The sequence below is a fragment of the Manis pentadactyla genome, chromosome 13 (genome assembly GCF_030020395.1).
Source record: "Manis pentadactyla isolate mManPen7 chromosome 13, mManPen7.hap1, whole genome shotgun sequence".
Taxonomy (NCBI): Eukaryota; Metazoa; Chordata; class Mammalia; order Pholidota; family Manidae; genus Manis; species Manis pentadactyla.
This window is the reverse complement of record NC_080031.1, coordinates 37,715,934-37,738,335: the sequence shown is the minus strand read 5'-3', so window position 1 is coordinate 37,738,335 and position 22,402 is coordinate 37,715,934. Positions and strand designations below refer to the sequence as shown.

The following is a 22,402-nucleotide window of genomic DNA, read 5'->3' as shown; positions in this document are numbered from 1 at the left end:
GGCAACTGTGAGAAAAAAGCTTCTGTGCCAGGGAAGAGGTTTTGGCCCTAGGCCGTGTTGCTGCCCAGATGCCTGCCAGGCAGGAGAGGCAGGTTCTCAGGGGGAGGTCAGACTTAAGTAGATTAACTGCAGATCCATTGAGAGTAAATGTCTCCATTCCCCTATAAACGGAAAATAGAGCAGACTCACCACTAGAAAGAACTCTGAGTGCAAAAGGCGCCAAGGGTCCTGGCATCAAGGCAGGTGAAAAGGCTTTTAGCTCGGTGGGGAGCCACTGGTGAAGAAGAAAGTAAAGGGAGAATCTCAGGCTCTCTGGGCAGCATTCCCAAAGACCCAGTCGTGACCTGCCTCCTAGGGTTAGGTGAGCACCAGTGGGTGCCGTCTCTGGCTAGGTCTGGTGGACCTCTCACAGCCAAGGAGATCATGAGATGAGGGCCTCCAGGGGATCACACCAGAACAGGTCAGAGGGAAGCCTGTCAGGGCAGCTGTCCCCCCAACTTTTAACTGGCTGTCCTGCGCCCAAGAGTTTGATGGTAATAAGGGTCTGATTAATCCACTGGCAGATAACACAGAAAGTGAGGAGGAAGGGAATAAAAGAAACACAGTAGTAGGAAAAATTTGAGGACACAGAAAAGGAAGTCTCTTGCATGTACATATTAAATACTGCTTGGGGATTTGCACGGTGTTGGAAGTGGGTGCTTCTACAGTGTGCCTCCGTGGCACGAACACTTCCTTGCAGTTGATGGGGTGCCTAATGCAATCTTCCCCAGTCCATGACTGACATCTTATCACAAGGAGTCTTGCTTTTGGCAAGCACCCTAATGGCATTTAATTGCTCAAGCCATGTCCTCAGGTTGTGGCTATTTCGCCTACAAGAGACAGAGAAGGAGGGGGAAGGATTCCCAAAGAATAAGTATGTAGTGAGTGCCTCCAGCCAGGGGGCAAGGTGCATGCAGCCTACCAGGAGTGGCAATCTGAGTCACAGTGAGAGTCCTGGCACCAAATATGTTACAAATTGAGTTTGTTCTCAGTTCTTGTCTCCGCCACAACAAAGAATTGAAAGACAGAGACACGGTGGAAAAGCAGAGTGAAAGTTTTATTTGAATACACTCTGAAGGAGGTACAGGCTAGAATAAAGATAGACAAAGGCCCTGATCTATTAAGCAGAAGGCCTATCTATATATTACATTCTGGTTAGGAGGCATCCCTCTGACAAGGTGGGGTTATTTGACTTACAGATCTTTCTATATAGTCATCCCTCTCAGTGAGCTTTCCTCATGCTGAGGTGTGGTTGGGGCAGTTCTTAGCTCCCAAGAACTATTTGTGCCCCTGTTGGGATCTGGTTAGGAAGGAGGTTCTCTCCATGCAAAGCCTTGTTGTCCTCACATGGGACCCCTACCAGGGCAGAGTTTGGGCAGCTTTTTCTTTGAACCTTATCTTCCCTTTTCTAGCTGCTCATGTCTATCTTTCTACCTAACATTCCTAACAAAATTAGACCATCAAAACTAGCCATGAACAATTAAAATTATTTTCAAACCATCTGAATAATGAATAAGTCACAACTAGAAAAAAGACAAAACTCCAAATCTCCCTTTGTAAAGTAAACTTTCTCTGGTTAGCTTAAGAAAAATATATGTTAACCAAAATAATCTTGGGTGAACATAGTCATCCCCAATCTGTTTATTAAATTTCTGCATCCATGTGAGGAAGAGCTCCTACTAACTAGTCTTACACTTAAAACAGAGTAGCAGGAGCCAACATGGCGGCGTGAGTAGGACAGTGGGAATCTCCTCCCAAAAACATATATACTTTTGAAAATACAACAAACACAACTAGCCCTAAAAGAGAGACCAGAAGACGCAGGACAGTGGCCAGACTGCAGCTACACCAGCGAGAACCCAGCGACTGGTGAAAGGGGTAAGATACAAGCCCCGGCCCGGCGGGACCCGAGCGCCCCTCCCCCCAGCTCCCGGCGGGAGAAGAATAGGCAGAGCGGGAGGGAGACGGAGCCCAGGACTGCCGAACACCCAGCCCCAGCCATCCGGGCCAGAGCGCAAACACAGTACGTGCCCAGGGGGCCCTGGATACTGGAGGAACAGGGAGTAAGACCTCTGAGCGGGTGCCGAAGCTGATGCCCCTGTGACAAAGAAAAGCGGGGGCTTTTTGAAAGTCTTAAAGGGACAGGGATTTAACAGCTGGACGGAAACAACCCAGGTCACAGTACAGCAGCTGGAAATTACAGGTAAAACCGGGTGCACTAACTCCCTGGGCAACAGCTCTGAGACCCCTCACGGAGGCAAACAGTCAAGCAGCCCCCCCATCCATTACCCAGCCAGGCGCTGCGAAAGCAGAGAAGCAGCCTGAGACAAATTCCGCCCACAGAAAGGGAAATTTCTCCCTTCCGGCCAGGCAAGACACAAAGAGCCAGTCTACACGCAATTACCCAACACAAGCCACTAGGGGTCGCAGTTGTCCCAGTAAAGAAAGGCCAGTAGCAAGTGAAAATTTTGGCCCTCCCAGCTGACAGTCAATAGCACCTGTCAACATGAAAAGGCAAAAAAATATGATCCAGACAAGACTAACCCAGACAGCTTCGGCATCTGCTACATCTTCCCCAGAGAAGGAATCTGGGGAGATAGATTTAGCCAGTCTTCCTGAAAAAGAATTCAAAACAAAAGTCATAACCATGCTGATGGACTTGCAGAGAAATATGCAAGAACTAAGGAAGGAGAATTCAGAAATAAAACAAGCTCTGGAAGGACTTCAAAACAGAATGGACGAGATGCAAGAGACCATTAATGGACTAGAAAACAGAGAACAGGAACGCAGAGAAGCTGATGCAGAGACAGATAAAAGGATCTCCAGGAATGAAAGAATTTTAAGAGAGCTGAGTGATCAATCGAAAAGGAATAATATAAGAATCATAGGTATCCCAGAAGAAGTAGAGAGAGAAAAGGGGATAGAAAATGTCTTTGAAGAAATAATTGCTGAAAATTTCCCCAAACTAGGGGAAGAAATGGCCTCTCAGACCACAGAGGTACACAGAACTCCCATGACAAGGGATCCAAGGAGGGCAACACCAAGACACATAATAATTAAAATGGCAAAGATCAAAGACAAGGACAAAGTATTACAGGCAGCCAGAGAGAAAAAAAAGGTTACCTACAAAGGAAAACCCATCAGGCTATCATCAGACTTCTCAACAGAAACCCTACAGGCCAGAAGAGAATGGCATGATATACTTAATGCAATGAAACAGAAGGGCCTCGAACCAAGACTACTGTATCCAGCACGAATATCATTTAAATATGAAGGAGGGATAAAACAATTCCCAGACAAGCAAAAGTTGAGGGAATTTGCCTCCCACAAACCACCTCTACAGGGCATCCTACAGGGACTGCTCTAGATGGGAGCACTCCTAAAAAGAGCACACAACGAAACACCCAACATATGAAGAAGGGAGGAGGAGGAATAAGAAGGGAGAGAAATAAAGAATCATCAGACTGTGTTTATAATAGCTCAACAAGCGAGTTAAGTTAGACAGTAAGATAGTAAAGAAGCTCACCCTAAACCTTTGGTAACCACAAACTTAAAGCCTGCAATGGCAATAAATTCATACCTTTCAATAATCACCCTAAATGTAAATGGACTGAATGCACCAATCAAAAGACACAGAGTAATAGAATGGATAAAAAAGCAAGATCCATCCATATGCTGCTTACAAGAGACTCACCTCAAACCCAAAGATGTACACAGACTGAAAGTCAAGGGATGGAAAAAGATATTTCAAGCAAACAACAGAGAGAAGAAAGCAGGTGTTGCAATTCTGGTATCAGACAAAACAGACTTCAAAATAAAGAAAGTAACAAAAGACAAAGAAGGACATTACATAATGATAAAGGGCTCAGTCCATCAAGAGGATATAACCATTATAAATATATATGCACCCAATACAGGAGCACCAACATACCTGAAACAAATATTAATAGAACTAAAGGAGGAAATAGATTGCAATGCATTCATTCAACTTCAACACACCACTCACTCCAAAGGACAGATCCACCAGACAGAAAATAAGTAAGGACACAGAGGCACTGAACAACACACTAGAACAGATGGACCTAATAGACATCTACAGAACTCTACATCCAAAAGCAACAGGATACACATTCTTCTCAAGTGCACATGGAACATTCTCCAGAATAGACCACATACTAGGACACAAACAGAGCCTCAGTAAATTCCAAAAGATTTAAACCCTACCAACCAACTTTTCAGACCACAAAGGCATTAAACTAGAAATAAACTGTTCAAAGAAAGCAAAAAGGCTCACAAACACATGGAGGCTAAACAACACGCTCCTAAATAATCAAAGGATCTATGACCAAATCAAAATGGAGATCCAGCAATATATGGAAACAAATGACAACAACAACACTAAGCCCCAACTTCTGTGGGACACAGCAAAAGCAGTCTTAAGAGGAAAGTATATAGCAATCCAAGCATATTTAAAAAAGGAAGAGCAATCCCAAATGAATGGTCTAATGTCACAACTATCGAAATTGGAAAAAGAAGAACAAATGAGGCCTAAGGTCAGCAGAAGGAGAGACATAATAAAGATCAGAGAAGAAATAAATAAAATTGAGAAGAATAAAACAATAGCAAAAATCAATGAAACCAAGAGCTGGTTCTTCGAGAAAATAAACAAAATAGATAAGCCTCTAGCCAGACTTATTAAGAGGAAAAGAGAGTCAACACAAATCAACAGTATCAGAAATGAGAAAGGAAAAATCACGACGGACCCCGCAGAAATACAAAGAATTATTAGAGACTACTATGAAAACCTATATGCTAACAAGCTGGGAAACCTAGGAGAAATGGACAACTTCCTAGAAAAATACAACCTTCCAAGACTGACCCAAAAAGAAACAGAAAATCTAAACAGACCAATTACCAGCAACGAAATTGAAGCAGTAATCAAAAAACTACCAAAGAACAAAACCCCCGGGCCAGATGGATTTACCTCGGAATTTTATCAGACATACAGGGAAGACATAATACCCATTCTCCTTAAAGTTTTCCAAGAAATAGAAGAGGAGGGGATACTCCCAAACTCATTCTATGAAGCTAACATCACCCTAATACCAAAACCAGGCAAAGACACCACCAAAAAAGAAAACTACAGACCAATATCCCTGATGAACGTAGACGCAAAAATACTCAACAAAATTTTAGCAAACCGAATTCAAAAATACATCAAAACCATCGTACACCATGACCAAGTGGGATTCATCCCAGGGATGCAAGGATGGCACAACATTCGAAAGTCCATCAATATCATCCACCACATCAACAAAAAGAAAGACAAAAACCACATGATCATCTCCATAGATGCTGAAAAAGCATTTGACAAAGTTCAACATCCATTCATGATAAAAACTCTCAGCAAAATGGGAATAGAGGGCAAGTACCTCAACATAATAAAGGCCATCTATGAAAAACCCACAGCCAACATTATATTGAATAGCGAGAAGCTGAAAGCATTTCCGCTGAGATCGGGAACTAGACAGGGATGCCCACTCTCCCCACTGTTATTTGACATAGTACTGGAGATCCTAGCCACGGCAATCAGACAAAACAAAAAAATACAAGGAATCCAGATTGGCAAAGAAGAAGTCAAACTGTCACTATTTGCAGATGACATGATACTGTACATAAAAAACCCTAAAGACTCCACCCCAGAACTACTAGAACTGATATCGGAATACAGCAAAGTTGCAGGATACAAAATCAACACACAGAAATCTGTGGCTTTCCTATATACTAACAATGAACCAACAGAAAGAGAAATCAGGAAAACAACTCCATTCACAATTGCATCAAAAAAAATAAAATACCTAGGAATAAACCTAACCAAAGAAGTGAAAGACTTATATTCTGAAAACTACAAGTCACTCTTAAAAGAAATTAAAGGGGACACTAACAGCTGGAAACGCATCCCATGCTCATGGCTAGGAAGAATTAATATCGTCAAAATGGCCATCCTGCCCAAAGCAATATACAGATTTGATGCAATCCCTATGAAACTACCAGCAACATTCTTCAATGGACTGGAACAAATAATTCAAAAATTCATATGGAACCACCAAAGACCCCGAATAGCCAAAGCAATCCTGAGAAAGAAGAATAAAGTAGGTGGGGATCTCACTCCCCAACTTCAAGCTCTATTATAAAGCCATAGTAATCAAGACAATTTGGTACTGGCACAAGAGCAGAGCCACAGACCAGTGGAACAGACTAGACAATCCAGACATTAACCCAGACATATATGGTCAATTAATATTTGATAAAGGAGCCATGGACATACAATGGCGAAATGACAGTCTCTTCAACAGATGGTGCTGGCAAAACTGGACAGCTACATGTAGGAGAATGAAACTGGACCATTGTCTAACCCCATATACAAAAGTAAACTCAAAATGGATCAAAGACCTGAATGTAAGTCACGAAACCATTAAACTCTTGGAAGAAAACATAGGCACAAACCTCTTAGACATAAACATGAGTGACCTCTTCTTGAACATATCTCCCCGGGCAAGGAAAACAACAGCAAAAATGAACAAGTGGGACTATATTAAGCTGAAAAGCTTCTGTACAGCAAAAGACACCATCAATAGAACAAAAAGGAACCCTACAGTATGGGAGAATATCTTTGAAAATGACACATCCGATAAAGGCTTAACGTCCAGAATATATAAAGAGCTCACACGCCTCAACAAACAAAAAACAAATAACCCAATTAAAAAATGGGCAAAGGAACTGAACAGACGGTTCTCCAAAAAAGAAATACAGATGGCCAACAGACACATGAAAAGATGCTCCACATCGCTAATTATCAGAAAAATGCAAATTAAAACTACAATGAGGTATCACCTCACACCAGTAAGGATGGCTGCCATCCAAAAGACAAACAACAACAAATGTTGGCGAGGCTGTGGAGAAAGGGGAACCCTCCTACACTGCTGGTGGGAATGTAAACTTGTTCAACCATTGTGGAAAGCAGTATGGAGGTACATCAAAATGCTCAAAACAGACATACCATTTGACCCAGGAATTGCACTCCTAGGAATTTACCCTAAGAACGCAGCAATCAAGTATGAGAAAGACCAATGTACCCCTATGTTTATCGCAGCACTATTTACAATAGCCAAGAATTGGAAGCAACCTAAATGTCCATCGATAGATGAATGGATAAAGAAGATGTGGTACATATACACAATGGAATACTACTCAGCCATAAGAAAAGGACAAATCCAACCATTTGCAGCAACATGGATGGAGCTGGAGGGTATTATGCTCAGTGAAACAAGCCAAGCAGAGAAAGAGAAATACCAAATGATTTCACTCATCTGTGGAATATAAGAACAAAGGAAAAACTGAAGGAACAAAACAGCAACAGAATCACAGAACTCAAGAATGGACTAACAGGTACCAAAGGGAAAGGGACTGGGGAGGATGGGTGGGTAGGGAGGGATAAGGGGGGGCAGAAAAAGAGGGGTATTAAGATTAGCATCCATAGCGGGGTGGGAGAAAGGGGAGGGCTGTACAACACAGAGAAGACAAGTAGTGATTCTACAACAGTTTGCTATGCTGATGGACAGTGACTGTAAAGGAGTATATAGGGGGGACCTGGTATAGGGGAGAGCCTAGTAAACAAAGTATTCGTCATGTAAGTGTAGATTAATGATTAAAAAAAAAAAGCAGTTCCTATGTGGTGACCTCTAATGAGTTCTACACAATGATATAAAGGGCCTATAAAAGTGTAGGCAAAGGGTCTGTTTGTGTTTATACAGAGGATCAAAGCCTAATTTGGCTACCCCGAAAATGAACTAAGATACGATATGAAAAAGAACTTCCAACATCAGCACTCTCGGGAAGACTCATGACAGAAGATGATCAGCAAAAAAAAAAAAAAAAAAACTCCAACAAAGATCCACGCACTGTCACAGGTGTAGATACACTCATCCCACCAGTTCCTGGACTTGCCATGGGAATGAGGAAGGAGATATCTAAGCTGGCCTGTGCATACAGTAAAACAAAAATTGGACTGGATCTATACTGTTGGAACTCAACCAAGAATTAGGAGAAGTGCAAATTGTAGCACTCCAAAACCTTACAACCACAGACTATTTATTGTTAAAAGAACATACGGGATATGAACAGTCCCCAGGAATGGGTTGTTCTAGTTTATCTCAATTCTCTCAGACTGTTTAAGTTCAGTCGGACAATATCCACCATATCACAGATAAGTTTTCACAAATGCCTAAGGTGCCTAACTGGTTTTCTTGGTTTCACTGGAGATGGCTGGTAATTACAGGTATGCTTTGGTTAGGTAACTATATTCCTATTATGTTAATGTGTGTGCACAATTTAATTAGTAGTTTAAAACCTATCCATGCTGAAGTTACTCTACAAGAAGATATGTCAAAGAAATAATCAATCTTCCCAGGTTTTCTTCTGCCTGCTACTTCTATAGCTTTTCTTCTTCCTACCTAATCACAACCTTTAAATAGAACTCATGCCACATGTCGAATTTACCGAGTATCATAATTCTTCCAAGTGGTAAAGACACCTCAAGACAAATGCTGGGCATAGAAGCCACAGGGCATAAATATGCAAAGAAGTAAAAAGCTAACCTTTCAAACGATAAGGCTTCTCTCTCACTTACCAACTTAACATTTCCCTGTATGGCCCCGGAAGATGACTGGTTAGCCAGAGACGGGTAAGATTCCTCAAGGGAGGAACAACCTAAGACAGGCACAGTCGCAGGGGGCCATCTGGTGAGAAAATGGGAAGCAGCAGAGGTGAGGCTTAGAACCTCCCCCCTCATGTTCTGAGAGAAATCTTCTGCATACATGGATGTTTATTGCCCTCATCTAGCTTGGATTAACACATAGTCTACAGGCACACACCTGATCATCTACATTTGCTCTCTTACAACACTAAACTCTGTTTTCTACCTTTATCTCGTATCTACCTACCACTTCAGCATTTTATTAAAAATAATAATAATAGAGAAATGTGGTATCCACATATAAATCAATTTTAAAAATCAAATGAATAGTCATACTTGAACTGACTGTGTATGGTTCATAATGCATGAACAAAACCGAAAGCTTCTGTGATGACTGCCCTTGCACTGTTCACCACGTAACTTATTCACTATGTAAGAATTTGTACTCCATGTAAGAATTTGTTTGTTATGCATCAGAAGATTGGAGACTGACGAAAATTAGGTTTGGGGTGGATTAGTGATTGTACATTGAGTATTGACCCCCCTATACAGAAATTTATTGTGGTTAACAACTATTTGATCAATAAATATGAGAGATGCCCTCACAAAATATATATATATATATATTTAAACACACTTCCAATTGTAAAATAAATAAGTAACCGGGATGTAATGTATAGCATAAGAAATATAGTCAAAATATTGTAACAACTTGGTATGGTGATACCTGGTACCTAGAATTATCATGTATATAAATGTTGAATCACTGTGTTGTACACCTGAAACTAATGTAATGCAATACTGTTGTCAACTACCCTTCAATAAAAAAATTAAAAAAAAAAAAAAACAGAGTAGCAATAGATCTCTCAGAAGGCTACCCCTGTGACTTAGATCACTGTAACTCAGTCTTAGTGTGGCTAGCACCCAGTGAGACAGCTCTAGTGTTAATTGGAGGTACAGGTTATAGATGTTAAAGATCTGACCTCAAGACCCAACTCAAATATAACTTCTGGAAGATCTTTCTTTGTTCCTTCAAGCAGGTAGTTGCCCCCTTCTCTGTATCTCTAGAACACTTTATACATATCTCTAGTGTAACACATTAAAAATTACATTGTGATGATTTGTTTACATGTCTCATTTGACTGTGAGCTTCTTCAAACAAGGAACTCATAGCAGGGCTTACTCCAGCATATAGAACAGAGAAGTTAAATAAGATTTAGTGACTTGTCACAGCTATTATTGAAAAATGAGTGGAGCAGAAAAGTTCTGGGATTAAAGTGGGAGCTTTCTGGGAATGGTCTGAAGTAGCTCTTGGGGGTTCTTGCCCGACTGAAGTCCCAGTTCTACTCTCACAGCAGGCTCTTTTCATATCTGCTTCACACCCAGGGCTAGCCTGACTGAGATTTTATGGTAGATGGTAAAATACAGGACACAACATTTTCTTCTGTTTGCCCTATCATCCTAGTATTCTCCCGTATATATTCCTACTCTGAGGGTAGGAGGAGTATTCTTAATCTGGGGAAATACAGTGATGCAATTGAATTTTTTCATGTTTTTTTGAGGTATAATTGACATACAACACTATATTAGTTTCAGTTGTACAACATAAGGATTTGATATTTGTATAAATTGTGCCGTGAGTCTAATTAACATCCACAGTAAGTCTAGTTTTCATCCATCACCATACATAGTTATTTTTTCTTCTTATGTCATAAGATTTGTTCTCTTGGCAACTTCAAATATGCAATAAAGTATTGTTAACTATAGTTGTGATGCTATGCATTACAGCTCCCATGACTTGTTTATTTTATAACTGTTTGCTCCCTTACCCATTTTTCCCACCTTCCACCAGTCTTTCCTATGTATCTACTAGCTTGGTGTTTTTACATTGTTTTGGGTGTTTTTTGATTCCACATATAAGTAAGATCATATAGTGTTTGTCTTTCTCTGGTTGAATTATTTCACCTAGGTTAATTCCCTCAAGAGTCATCCATGTTGTCACAAATGGAAAGATTTCATTCTTTTTTGTGGCTGTATAACATATTGCATGCATATATAATACATTTCCTTTATTCATTCATCTGTCAACGGCCACTTAGGTTGCTTCCATATCTTGGCTATGATAAATAATGCTGTAATGAACATGGGGTACTTTTATCTTCCTGAGTTAGTGTTTCTGTTTTCTTTGGATAAATACCCAGCAGTTGAATTGTTGGATCATACAGCAGTTCCATTTTACTTTTTTGAGGTAAGTCCATTGTGTTTTCCATAGTGGCTGCACCAATTTATATTCCCTCCAACAGAGTACAGGGGTTCCCTTTTCTCCACATTCTTGCCAATACCTGTTTTTGTTTTTTGATAAAAGGCATTCTAACAGGTGTGAGATTATAACCTCATTGTGGTTTTGATTTACATTTCCCTAATTATTAGTTATGTTTATATTTTCATGTGTCTTTTAGCCATCTGTATGTCTTCTTCAGAAAAATTCAGATCCTCTACCTATTTTTTAATCAAATTGTTTTGTTTTGTTTTGTTTTGGTGTTGAGTTGTATGAGTTCACTGTATGTTTTGGATATTAACATCTTATCAGATATATCATTTGTAAATATTTTCTCCCATTGAGTAAGTTCTCTCTTCATTTTGCTAATAGTTTCCTTTACTGGGCAAAAACTTAATTTTTAGTTTGATGTAGTCCCACTTATTTGTTTCCTTCACTTTTGGAGTCAAGTCCAAAAAATCATTGCCAAGACCAATGTCAAGGAACCTACCACCTATGTTTTCTTCTAGGAGTTTTATGGTTTCAGATCTTACATTCAAGTCTGAATCCATTTTGAGTTAATTTTTGTGTATGGTATAAGACAGTGATCCATCTTATTCTTTTGCTATCCAGTTATCCCAACACTATTTGTTAATAAATTGTCCTTTCCCCGTTTTAAAATTGTTTCTTCTCTTTCTGTGAAAAATGCCATATGAATTTTGATAGGGATTGCACTGAATCTGTAGATTTCTTTGCATAATTTGGACATATTAACAATATTAGTTCTTATGATCCATGAGCATGGAATATCTTCCCATTTATTTATGTCTTCTATTTCTTTCACCAGTGTTGTATAGTTTTCAGTGTACAGGTCTTTCACCTCCTTGGTTAAATTTATTCCTAGGTATTCTTTTGATGCAATTGTAAATGGGATTGTTAGTTTCTCTTTCTGATAGATCATTATTAGTTTACAGTAATGCAACATATTTTTGCATATTGTTTTTGTTTCCTGCAATTTTACTGAATTCATTTATTCTAAAATTTTTTGGTGGACTATTTAGAGTTTTCTATATACAGCATCATGTCATCTGTAAACAGTGAGTTTTACTACTTCCTTACCAATTTGGGTAATTTATTTCTTTTTCTTACCTAATTGCTCTCATTGGGATTGCCAATACAATGTTGAATAGAAGTGGGAAGAGCATGCATCCTTGTCTCATTACTAATCTTAAACTTTCATCTCCTCAACTTTTCACCATTGAATATGTTAGTTAAGGGTTTGTCACATATGACCTTTGTTATGTTGTGGTATGTTCCCTCTGTGCTACCTCTATACCCACTTTGTTGAGAGTTTTTATCATGAATGAATGTTGAATTTTGTCAAATGCCTTTTCAGTATCTATTGAATGGTCATAAGGTTTTTAGCCTTCATTTTGTTAATGGGTGTATCACACTGGTTGATTTGTGAACTTTGAACCATCCTTGCATCCATGGAATAAATTCCACTTAGTTGTGGTGAATGATCCTTTCAATGTATTTTTGAATTTGGTTTCCTAATATTTTATTGAGGATTTTGCATCTATATTCATCAGTACTATTGTTCTGTAATTTCTTCTTCTCTTGTAGTGTCTTTGGTTTTGGTATCAGGATCATGCTGGCCTTGTAGAACAAATTAGAAATTAGAAAGTTTTCCTTCCTATTCAGTTTTCTTGAATAGTTTAAGAAGAACAGATATTAATTCTTCTTTAAATATTTAGTATAACTTAGCTGTGAAGCTATCTGGTCCTGAACTTTTGTTTGTTGGGAGTTTTTTGATTACTGGTTCTATTTCATCACTAGTAATTAGTCTGTACAAATTTTCTATTTCTTCATTCACTTGGAAAACAGTGTGTTCCTATGAATTTGGATCCATTTCTTCTAGGCTGTCCAATTTGTTAGTATATATTCTTCATAGTAATTTTATAATCCCTTATATTTCTATAGTGTCAGTTGTAATTTTTCTTTCATTTCTGATTTTATTTGAGTCCACTCCTTATCTTGGTGATGAGTCTAGCTAAAAGTCTGTCAATTTTTTTTATCTTTTTAAAAAACCAGCTCTTGGTTTCATTGATCTTTTCTGTTGTCTTTTTAGTCTCTATTTTGTTTGTTTTCACTCTGATCTTTATTATAATTTTTTTCCCTCTATTAACTTTGGGCTTAGTTTTTTCTAACTTTTCTAGTTCTATAAAGTATAAAGCTAGGTTGTTGTTTTGAGATTTTTCTTGTTTTTTTGAGGTAGGCATTTATTGCTGTAAACCTCCCTCTTAGAACTGCTTTTGCCACATCCCATAAGTTTTGGTATGTTGTATTCCCATTTTCATTTGTCTAAGGCATTTTTTTATTTCTTTTTATTTCTTTGTTGACTCATCAGTTCAGTAGCATCTTGTTTAATCTCCATGTATTTGTAAATTTTCCAGTTATCTTATTATAATTGAGTTTTAGTTTCATACCACTGTTGTCAGAAAAGATGCCTTATATGATTTCAGTCTTCTTAAATTTTAAGACTTGTTTTGTCACTCAGCATGATTTATTCTGGAGAATTTCCCATGTGCACTTGAGAAGAATGTTCATTCTTTTGCTTTTGGATGGAATGTTTCTTTGTATATATCTGTTGAGTACATCTGGTCTAATGTGTTAAGGCCAGTGTTTCCATATTATTTTCTCTGTGGATGATTTATCTATTGATTTAAGTGGGGTATTAAAGTTCCCTGCTATTATCGTATTGCTGCCTGTTTCTCCCCTTAGGTTTGTTAATACTTGCTTTATGTATTTGTGGGCTTCAATGTTGAATACATAAAAATTTACAAATATAATATACTATTGTGGATATATATCCCTTTATGCTTGTGTAATATCCTACTTTGTCTCTTATTACAGACTTTGTTTTAAAGTCTATTTTGTGTAAGTATAGCTACTCTTTCTTTTTTGTTTCCATTGTCTTAGAATATCTTTTCTATCCCTTCATTTTCAGTGCATATATGTCCTTATATCTGAAGTGAGACTCTTGTAGGCAACATGTAGATGGGTTTGTATTTTTATCCATTTAGCCACTCTGTCATTTGATGGGAGAATTTAGTCCATTTACATTTAAAGTAATTATTGATAGGTATGTACTTATTACCATTTTGTTATTTGTTTTCTGTTTGTAGTTTCTCTGTTCCTTTCTTCTCTTACTTTCTTCCTTTGTGGTTATTACTTTCTTTAGTAGTATGCTTAGATTCCTTTCTCATCTTTTGCTTATCTACTATAGGTTTTTATTTGGTGTTACCATGAGGCTTATATATATAACAACTTACATTTATAACATTCTATCTTGATACCGAGTTAAGTTTGAACACATTCTAATGCTCTACATATTTAGCCCCACACCAGTTTTCTGTGTTTTTGTTACATTTTTACATCTTTTTATCTTGTGTAACTCTTAACTAATTATTGTAGTTAAGTATCTTTACCACTCTTGTCTTTTAACCTTCAAACTAGCTTTACAGGTGATTAATCTACTACTTTACTATATATTTACCTTTACCATTGAGACTTATACATTCATGTTTTCTTGTAATTACTGCCCTTTTCTTTTCAGTTTAAAGAAGTCCCTTTAACATTTCTTGTAAGATTGGTTTAGTGTTGATGAATTCCTTTACCTTTTCCTTGTCTGGAATATTCTTTACCTTTCCTTCAATTCTGAATAATAACTTTGCCATGTAAAGTATTTTTTTTCTTTTAGCACTTTCAATATGTCATGCCGTTCCCTTCTGGCCTGTAAAATTTCTGCTGAAAAATCTGATAGTCCTATGGGGACAACATATCAAGTTGTTTTCCTTTTGCTGCTTTTAAGAGTTTCTCTTTGTCTTTGACATTTTAATTATAATGCATCTTGGTATAGGTCTCAGTGGATGCTTTTCAGAGCTGCTTCTGCACTGGGCCCTGGTGCAGGTAAATCTGCATACCTTTTAAGAGCTGTTAATCATTTTGGCACAGCCCAGGATACCTCATTGGAGGAGAGGCCCATTGGATAAGAAGCCAGATGTTTGGGAGCTCATCTCTCAGGTGCCAGTCTTAAAAAGTTGGATGCCCAGTGTGGGGTATGAGCTCTTCTCTTCTCAGGGAAAAATTCCAAATTTTGAGTTTCTTCCTGATTGTGGGTTACCACACCAGGGTGGGGTTTATGGCAAAACTGTGTCTCAGCCTTTCCTAACTATTTCAGTGTGGTTTCACTCTTGTTTGCCTTATGTGAAGGAGTCACTTCACTCATTTTAAGGTTTTCTCAGAGGAAATTATTCCATGTAAAGATGTAATTTGGTATGTGCCTGAGACATAAGTTCTGGATCTTCCTGCATTGCCAATTAATACTTTTTGTTGTAATTATTCTATAAGCACAAACTTTTAAAAATTGTCATTGTTAGTATTCAGTCCCCTAAGTTAAGCATGAAGAAACACTGACTTGAATCTTGCCAGGGCTGTTTAGGAAATCAAAATTTACATGAATTTAGTTTGCTTTACATTTATATCACCCTTATATTTTTTTATAGCAATAGCATGTTTTTTCACCAGCATTTGACATTTAGAAAGTAAGAGCTATGCATTAAAAGTTCTGCAAGAAAATAAACTTTAATTAAATTTTTTCTCCTAGTCCCAGAAGGAACATGAATTCTAAAATTGAATGTTCTACATAACAAAAAGCATGGCTGCAGCTGAAAGCATTTGTATTTCTTCTGAGAAAGTGCAGGTCTCTCAATTTCTACTTTATCCTCTGTCAACACTCATAGGATAGCTGGGTAGTAACTATGATAGAGCATTCTTAGAAATGTATGAAAGCTAAAAATATATAATAACTCTGACAGTTTTAGAAATGATGAACCAGGTAAGAGTAAGGAAACTAGAATGAATACAACTATTCAACATATACATTACACATATATAAACATATTAAATACATACATATTAAATGCAACATAGAAACATACATATTAAATACACATTTGCAAAGATCGACATTGCTAGACAATCAGAAACCCCTCCTGGATTTAAGAATGGGTTTAGTTTCCTTTGTGTTTTTTAAACTGATGGAGGTTGGGAATGTCAGGGCAGGAACAAAGTGCTTTGGTTAGCAGAGTCTGGTGTTCCTTTCTGTCTACATATTTCCTGAAGACTATTACCCCAATTAAGAATGAGAATGGATATAAGCAGGAGATTGGTGTCTTGGCAGCTTTAATCAACATCACCATGACCCATGCCCTGGGCAAAGTAGTACTTTTCATACACTATCCAGGTTAATCCTCTCAGTATGGCTTTGAGGTATGGATAATATTCTCATTTTAAAGTTGAGAGATGAGGTTATGGAAGTTGCCCAAATAAGTGTCTGAACCTGGAGTCTAACTGGACCCCTGACTTCAGAGCCAAAGACCTCTACACCTGTATGTGTGCACATTGATTATGCACTTACTATATCCCAAGGAAGCCAAGGGTGGATGATGGTGAAGGCCATTTGATAAAATGTTATGTATTTGAGTATTCTCCCACAACTTGGCTTTAGTAGTATTTGGTTTAAGCTGGTTATTCTGAGGAAATAAAATGCTGTTATGTGATAGTATGCAAATAATATAAAACACTTCCTTTATAAATTAGCATGTGACATTGCTGACCATGTCTTCCCTGAAAAGATCCTCCTTCAGTGTTCCACTATCAGAATATTGAATAGTAAATCATCTCTGATAGCTTGGCTGGGTGTCAGAGTTTGACGACTGATTACCCTGCACTCTCACTGGAGAGAACGGTGTCCAACCCTGGTGGGAGCCTCACTGGCTCCTTAATGTCATGGCTCCTTAAGTCTCAGCTCTGTTAGTGTGAGCTGCAGGCTGCTTTGAATTTGCTCCACACGTGTGCTTCAGGGGTCAGCCAGAGGTTTGGGCAGAATTTATCCACAATACTTGGGGCTCCCAGTATTCAGTTTTCTCCTCTCTGGGATTTCCCCAGCTCACTTTCCAGCTGCTGTGGTTACCTCCATCTCCTTTCTGTAGTTCTTCAAACCAGCAAGAATGGGAAACTTATCCAATGCCACACCGTTCCATTGTTTCAACTGTCAAACTTTACCTCCAGTATCTGCCTTCTTTCAGTGAGTCATTCTTAGGGCCTTCAGGTAGGCTTTTATATTTTTTAATTTTGTCCAAAGATTATAGTTGTTATCTGAGTGTGTTAGGGGCCAGGGGGTGGGCAGTGGAGCAGTCCAAAAAGAACTTTAGAGAGCTGTCTTTTTAAGAATCAAATCCTATGCAAATCCATTAACTTTTATGTTAAAATTAATCACTAATCATGATTCACTGTTGACCTTTCTTTTGCCTATTTTGTTCACACTGTCTTTTCCCACCTAAATCTCTCTTTAATTCAATTACTATTTGAGAATTTGTTGAGTACTTACTAGGTGCAAGGCACAATGCTAGATGCTCTGTTGAAGTCTTGTTCATTCAAAGTCCAAATCAAATGCAAATGCCTCCAAGATCACAGCCTCCCTCCTAATGGGTAGATGTGCTTTATTTTCTTCTGAATGCCTTTGTCACTTTGTTCCTCCCTTATGACATTTTATTTATTAATATACTTGCTTTTCTCCCCACCACTGCATTCTTGTTCCCCTGTTAGATCGTAGACTTCACCAGGGCAAGGGCAAGTCTCACTCATGTTTGTATCCATCCATGTTGTCTTAAACATGATTCTAAAGTCAGGGACTAAAAAAATATACGAAAGTCTCTGCAGTTAGAAAGAGAGGGAAAAAAATGTAGAACAGTAGCTTCCTGTCTCTATTCTCAGAAGTAGAATGGGACATCAAGTAATAAAGCATTCTTTGTTTCTAGAACATTTCCCCCCTCCTCCTCCCAAACCCTTTTTCTTTTTCTCACTATTTAATTGTGGTCTAATTTAATCTTTAACTTTTTTGTATGCTTAGTCTCATCTTTAAAATGGGATAATATGTATGTTGATATAAAACACTTTTTGCTTTATTACAGTTCAGTAAGGGAGCCTTTCCTTCAGTGCCAAAACTCAAGTAAACAGACTATTGCTGTCCCAAAAATGAATAGGAGAATAACCCAAACATTTGATTCTTCCTTAATTTATAAAATATTACAATAAAATTTCATAGATTGAATTGTCAGTAACAAAGGACATCTATAAGCGTTTTTCTCTTTGAGCCATAGTAATGAGCATACTATAATATGGAAACTGTAGAAATAAAATTAAGTGAATTAAACCAGTTTTTCTAATAATTTCACTTCTTTCTTAGATTCAAGTCAGAAGACATTTAAAAGAAGAAGGTCTCTCATAAGCTGGGCCTTCTGGCGGGGTTCCAGCACTCACCTGGATGACTTGCCCATGTCCCCAACATCTCCTACACCAGGACAGCTCTTTGGAGTTCCTCTGCCAAATATTTGTGAGAATGACAATCTGCCCAAACCTGTCTTGGTAAGTCTTATTTTGGCCTGTGACACTAACGGGAAAGAACTCTTGGCGGCAGGGGCAGGAATCTGTACCCAAATGGAAAAACTATCAAATCCTATGCAAATCCATTAACTTTTATGTTTAAATTAATCGCTGATCATGATTCACTGTTGACCTACAGGCCAAATACCCATGACTGTGGCTGAGAGTCTTTATTATTATTACTTCAAAGAATAAAAATCTCATAAAGCTATTGCAGAATCATAATACGTAATAGGGAGACATCGTCTAGTTTGCTGGTTTCAGGAAAGGGCCATGTAATAAGCCAGCTCAGATAAACTAGAGTTCACTCTGTAGACAGAGAAGCCACATTAGGATCCACATCATCCCTCAGACTTCTCTCACATCCTTTCTGGAATATATTGTTCTGAAAGTCTCCTTTAGTCACTTTAGCAGCAGAAACTACTCATTCTTACACTTAAAAAAAATCTTATTTTACTTGTATTCCAAATGTAATCACAGAGATACCTGCTCTGGTATTTAGTTGTCTTTAATTAACCGATGGGTCACATGAAAGCCATTGAGTTTGTGTTGTCTCCCACTGATATATTCAATGATCACTGTTAAGCAACATTTATTGGGCATTCAGTATCCCCAAGCATTATACATTAGATGCATTTTATCCTAGATGGTGTATCTGCAAGTGCCAGGTATCAGGCTACCCATGTTGTGTATCCTACACTAGGGGGTTATTATTATCATCATCTTCATCTTCTCTACTTTACATATTTTTAAAAAGCCTCAAGTTTACTGAAGGTCACTAGAAAGAAAGCAAAATGAAAGACTGATCAGAATGGGATGGAATGGAATGGAGAAAACTTCCTGGAGACGATCATTTTTGAGACTGCAAAATAAGGAAGGACAGGAAGTAGAATGAAGTATAAAGGTACATAAAAAGGAAGACAAGTAAAGAATGAGTTTGGCAAGGATATTTCCATATTTGGGGACAAGAGCTCATGTTGGAGAACTGGAAAAGAATCAAGAGGTAGGACAGAGTTGCATTAAGAGAGACCTTGAAGCTGTCAGGAAATTACATTTTAAAGTGGCTGTTGGTTCATTGAACAAGACAATCTCATAAATCAAAGTGTTTAAAGTAAAATGTTTTAGATGTTGATAAATTAAAGAATAAATAAGGGAAAAGAGATTTAGAGGTACCCAAAACAAGCTGACCTTAGTTTTTCCAGCAGACCCCCCGGGTCCCCAGTCCCCCGGGACACCTGGCATCTGACCGCTGAGGAGGGCAAGTATGTGTTCCCTTGCTTGTATGTGTGAAGTGCCATTTTGGATTTTTCCCTTTGCTTCCCTGTAGGATATGCTTTTCTTTCTTAATCAAAAAGGACCCCTCACAAAAGGCATCTTCAGACAATCAGCCAATGTGAAATCCTGCAGAGAGCTAAAAGAGAAACTGAATTCTGGAGTTGAAGTACACCTAGAGTGTGAATCTATTTTTGTGATAGCATCTGTCTTAAAGGTAGGAAAGGCTGTCCCTTCATCCACCCCATGGTGTAGCTCTGGAGAAAGACAACTGGTTTCTCTCATCATGACATTGTTTCCATCTGCATAGATTTTAAATCTTTTTAGTGTTAAAAAAACAGTTCACAAAGCCAGCATTGACCTTTAAAAGCCAACTTCAACATTAATGGCTTGTCAGATCAGCTTTCTTTAATTTTTTCATCCCACACCACTCTCCTTATCTTCACCTCTGCCAGCCCATGTAGAAAAAATAAAATAAAAATTAAGAGTACTCAAAGGACACACAGCTTATTTACCAGAATCAAATCCTGATTATGATGATTTCATTGCCTTCCTGATAATGACAAAATTTTCAAAAATAAACCATTATTGAACCTTGAAACAGAGTTTACCGTAGTAGACAAACATAATAACAACTGAAACAAAGAGATCACTGAAAATTACATTCACTTATACAATCATTATGCCTTCCCCTGTTCCCTAAATGCCTTCTTAAAGTAAATACAGAGTAGAAAGGACTCTACACACTGGGCCTTCTTTTATAAAACCCTTACCACATTCAGCATTCTTCATAGTCCTTACACTTTACCTTGTGGTTACTTAACTCACATCCATAGTTAGAACGCTTCTAAAATGCTTTCCCTCTGCACTTTCTTGAGTTTACCTAGAGTCAAAACCAGCTTCTAGCAATGCTTTTGACCCCAGCCCTAGTTTCTGAAGACCTGCCTCAGGCTCCAACCTTCCAGCACGGTTGGAATGCACTGGAGCCAGAGGTAGAGATAAGGCCTCACCCTGCATCCTGGAGCCTGGAGCATAAAATCAAATTAAGGAAAACACAGTGAAGAAGACTTTTGCATATCCCTACTCCTTGTCAACTCTGTACAGAATCTTACTTAGTGGTTTTATGAACAATCAGATATGTTTTGCTAAATGAACTGTGTCTGCTCTTAACCCCTCCTGTAGGCTTTTACAGTAAAGTATTACTCAGAACTGGAGAGCTGGAGCTAGAGTCATCTAATCTCTTTTATACAAGTTTCACAATTACTCTTCAATCTTAAAATATGATAAAGACACATATGTTGTACTTAGCCAGATACATGCCAGGAATATGTATGCACAATGAATTTTTCTTTGTTTTTTCTTTTTTTATCATATAATTAGTCTTTCTCCCATCTCTCATTTTGGAAGGTAAAGCCTATTTTAGAAAATTTGCCTTATTATGCTACTCTTTACAACACCATGCTTCTTAAAATTTTGCACTAGATCATTGAGGCTGTTACAAAGAATATGGTTCTAGAAGAGTTAAATTGTATTTCAAATTGGAGAAATATTACTTGTACAAAATAAGCAAAAGATAAATGATCCAAATGATTGAAAAGTCTGGTAAAATAGGTTCCAAGTAATTGCAATTTTATAATCATGTGACTGTGTTTTACTCTCATTTCTTCCAAGTGGTTTCAGGAAAGGAGATAATTTTTCCAATTTTTTTTTCTTCTTTTTAAGACTATTTGGAAGTGGTACTTTTTTCCTTTAAGTTTTTACTTTATGCTAGTTTTGCTCAAATATAAGCTTAACTCTTCAAATTGTAATTGGAAGAAAATTGCTCGAGACACTAACATTGGTCCATCAGACATTTGAGGAAAAAGTCCATTTTTAATCCTGCAGGAATCTCATCTCAGATTAATTGAGTATTCTGCTGATCGGGCTAGTTCTGGAAGGGAGGAGACTTGCAGTTGAGTGCTGTGAGTTGGTGCTGGTGATTCAGAATGAGCTCTTACATCTTTTATCAGCTGTGGTGGTGGTTGTATTTCTTAATTTGTTATTCCAGATGTAGAGAGTTCATTGAGATGTTACAAGTTATTATCTTTCACGTGTAGATTTAAGGCTTGATGTTTTTCTTTAAGATAGAAGTTGTCCTCAGAGATTTAAAAAGAGAGCTATGTCACTGCCCCACTTTGAAATAACAAATTTTGTCTCTTCTAAATCTGACTTTTAAAGTAGGTGCAGCAACTAAAATTCGTTTGGAATTATGAAAATTCAGTAGCTTTCCCAAAAAAGAGGCAACTTTTGTGATGACCCATCTGAATCACAAATATCCAGGTACATTTATACTGGAAGATACAATAGAACAGAGAAAGATTTTGAATCAGTCATCTTCCTACTTTTAGCCACTCTTAAAAAAGTTGTATGACAATAGTTGACATGACTATAAAGAGGGTTTCTTAATTATCTTAGAATCTCAATTATAGTTGGCCTTCCCTTGCCCTCATTAATATTTGGCCATGATGCAAATATTAACAGTTCAGTAATGACCTCTACTATTCCTGGGACTGTGCTTGGCATTGAGGTAT

General features: G+C 37.9%; 1 protein-coding gene across 4 annotated transcripts in view; it reads left to right on the top strand.

Moving 5' to 3' along the window:
- Positions 1 to 22,402, top strand: part of ARHGAP20 (Rho GTPase activating protein 20) — a 191,242-nt gene that overhangs the window by 157,918 nt on the left and 10,922 nt on the right. For all 4 annotated transcript variants that reach the window (XM_036895688.2, XM_036895694.2, XM_036895690.2 and 1 more), the window contains 2 exons: positions 18,364 to 18,542; positions 19,888 to 20,049. In XM_036895688.2, coding sequence (XP_036751583.2) covers positions 18,364 to 18,542; positions 19,888 to 20,049 — 341 coding nt within the window. The remainder of the gene's footprint in view (positions 1 to 18,363; positions 18,543 to 19,887; positions 20,050 to 22,402) is intronic.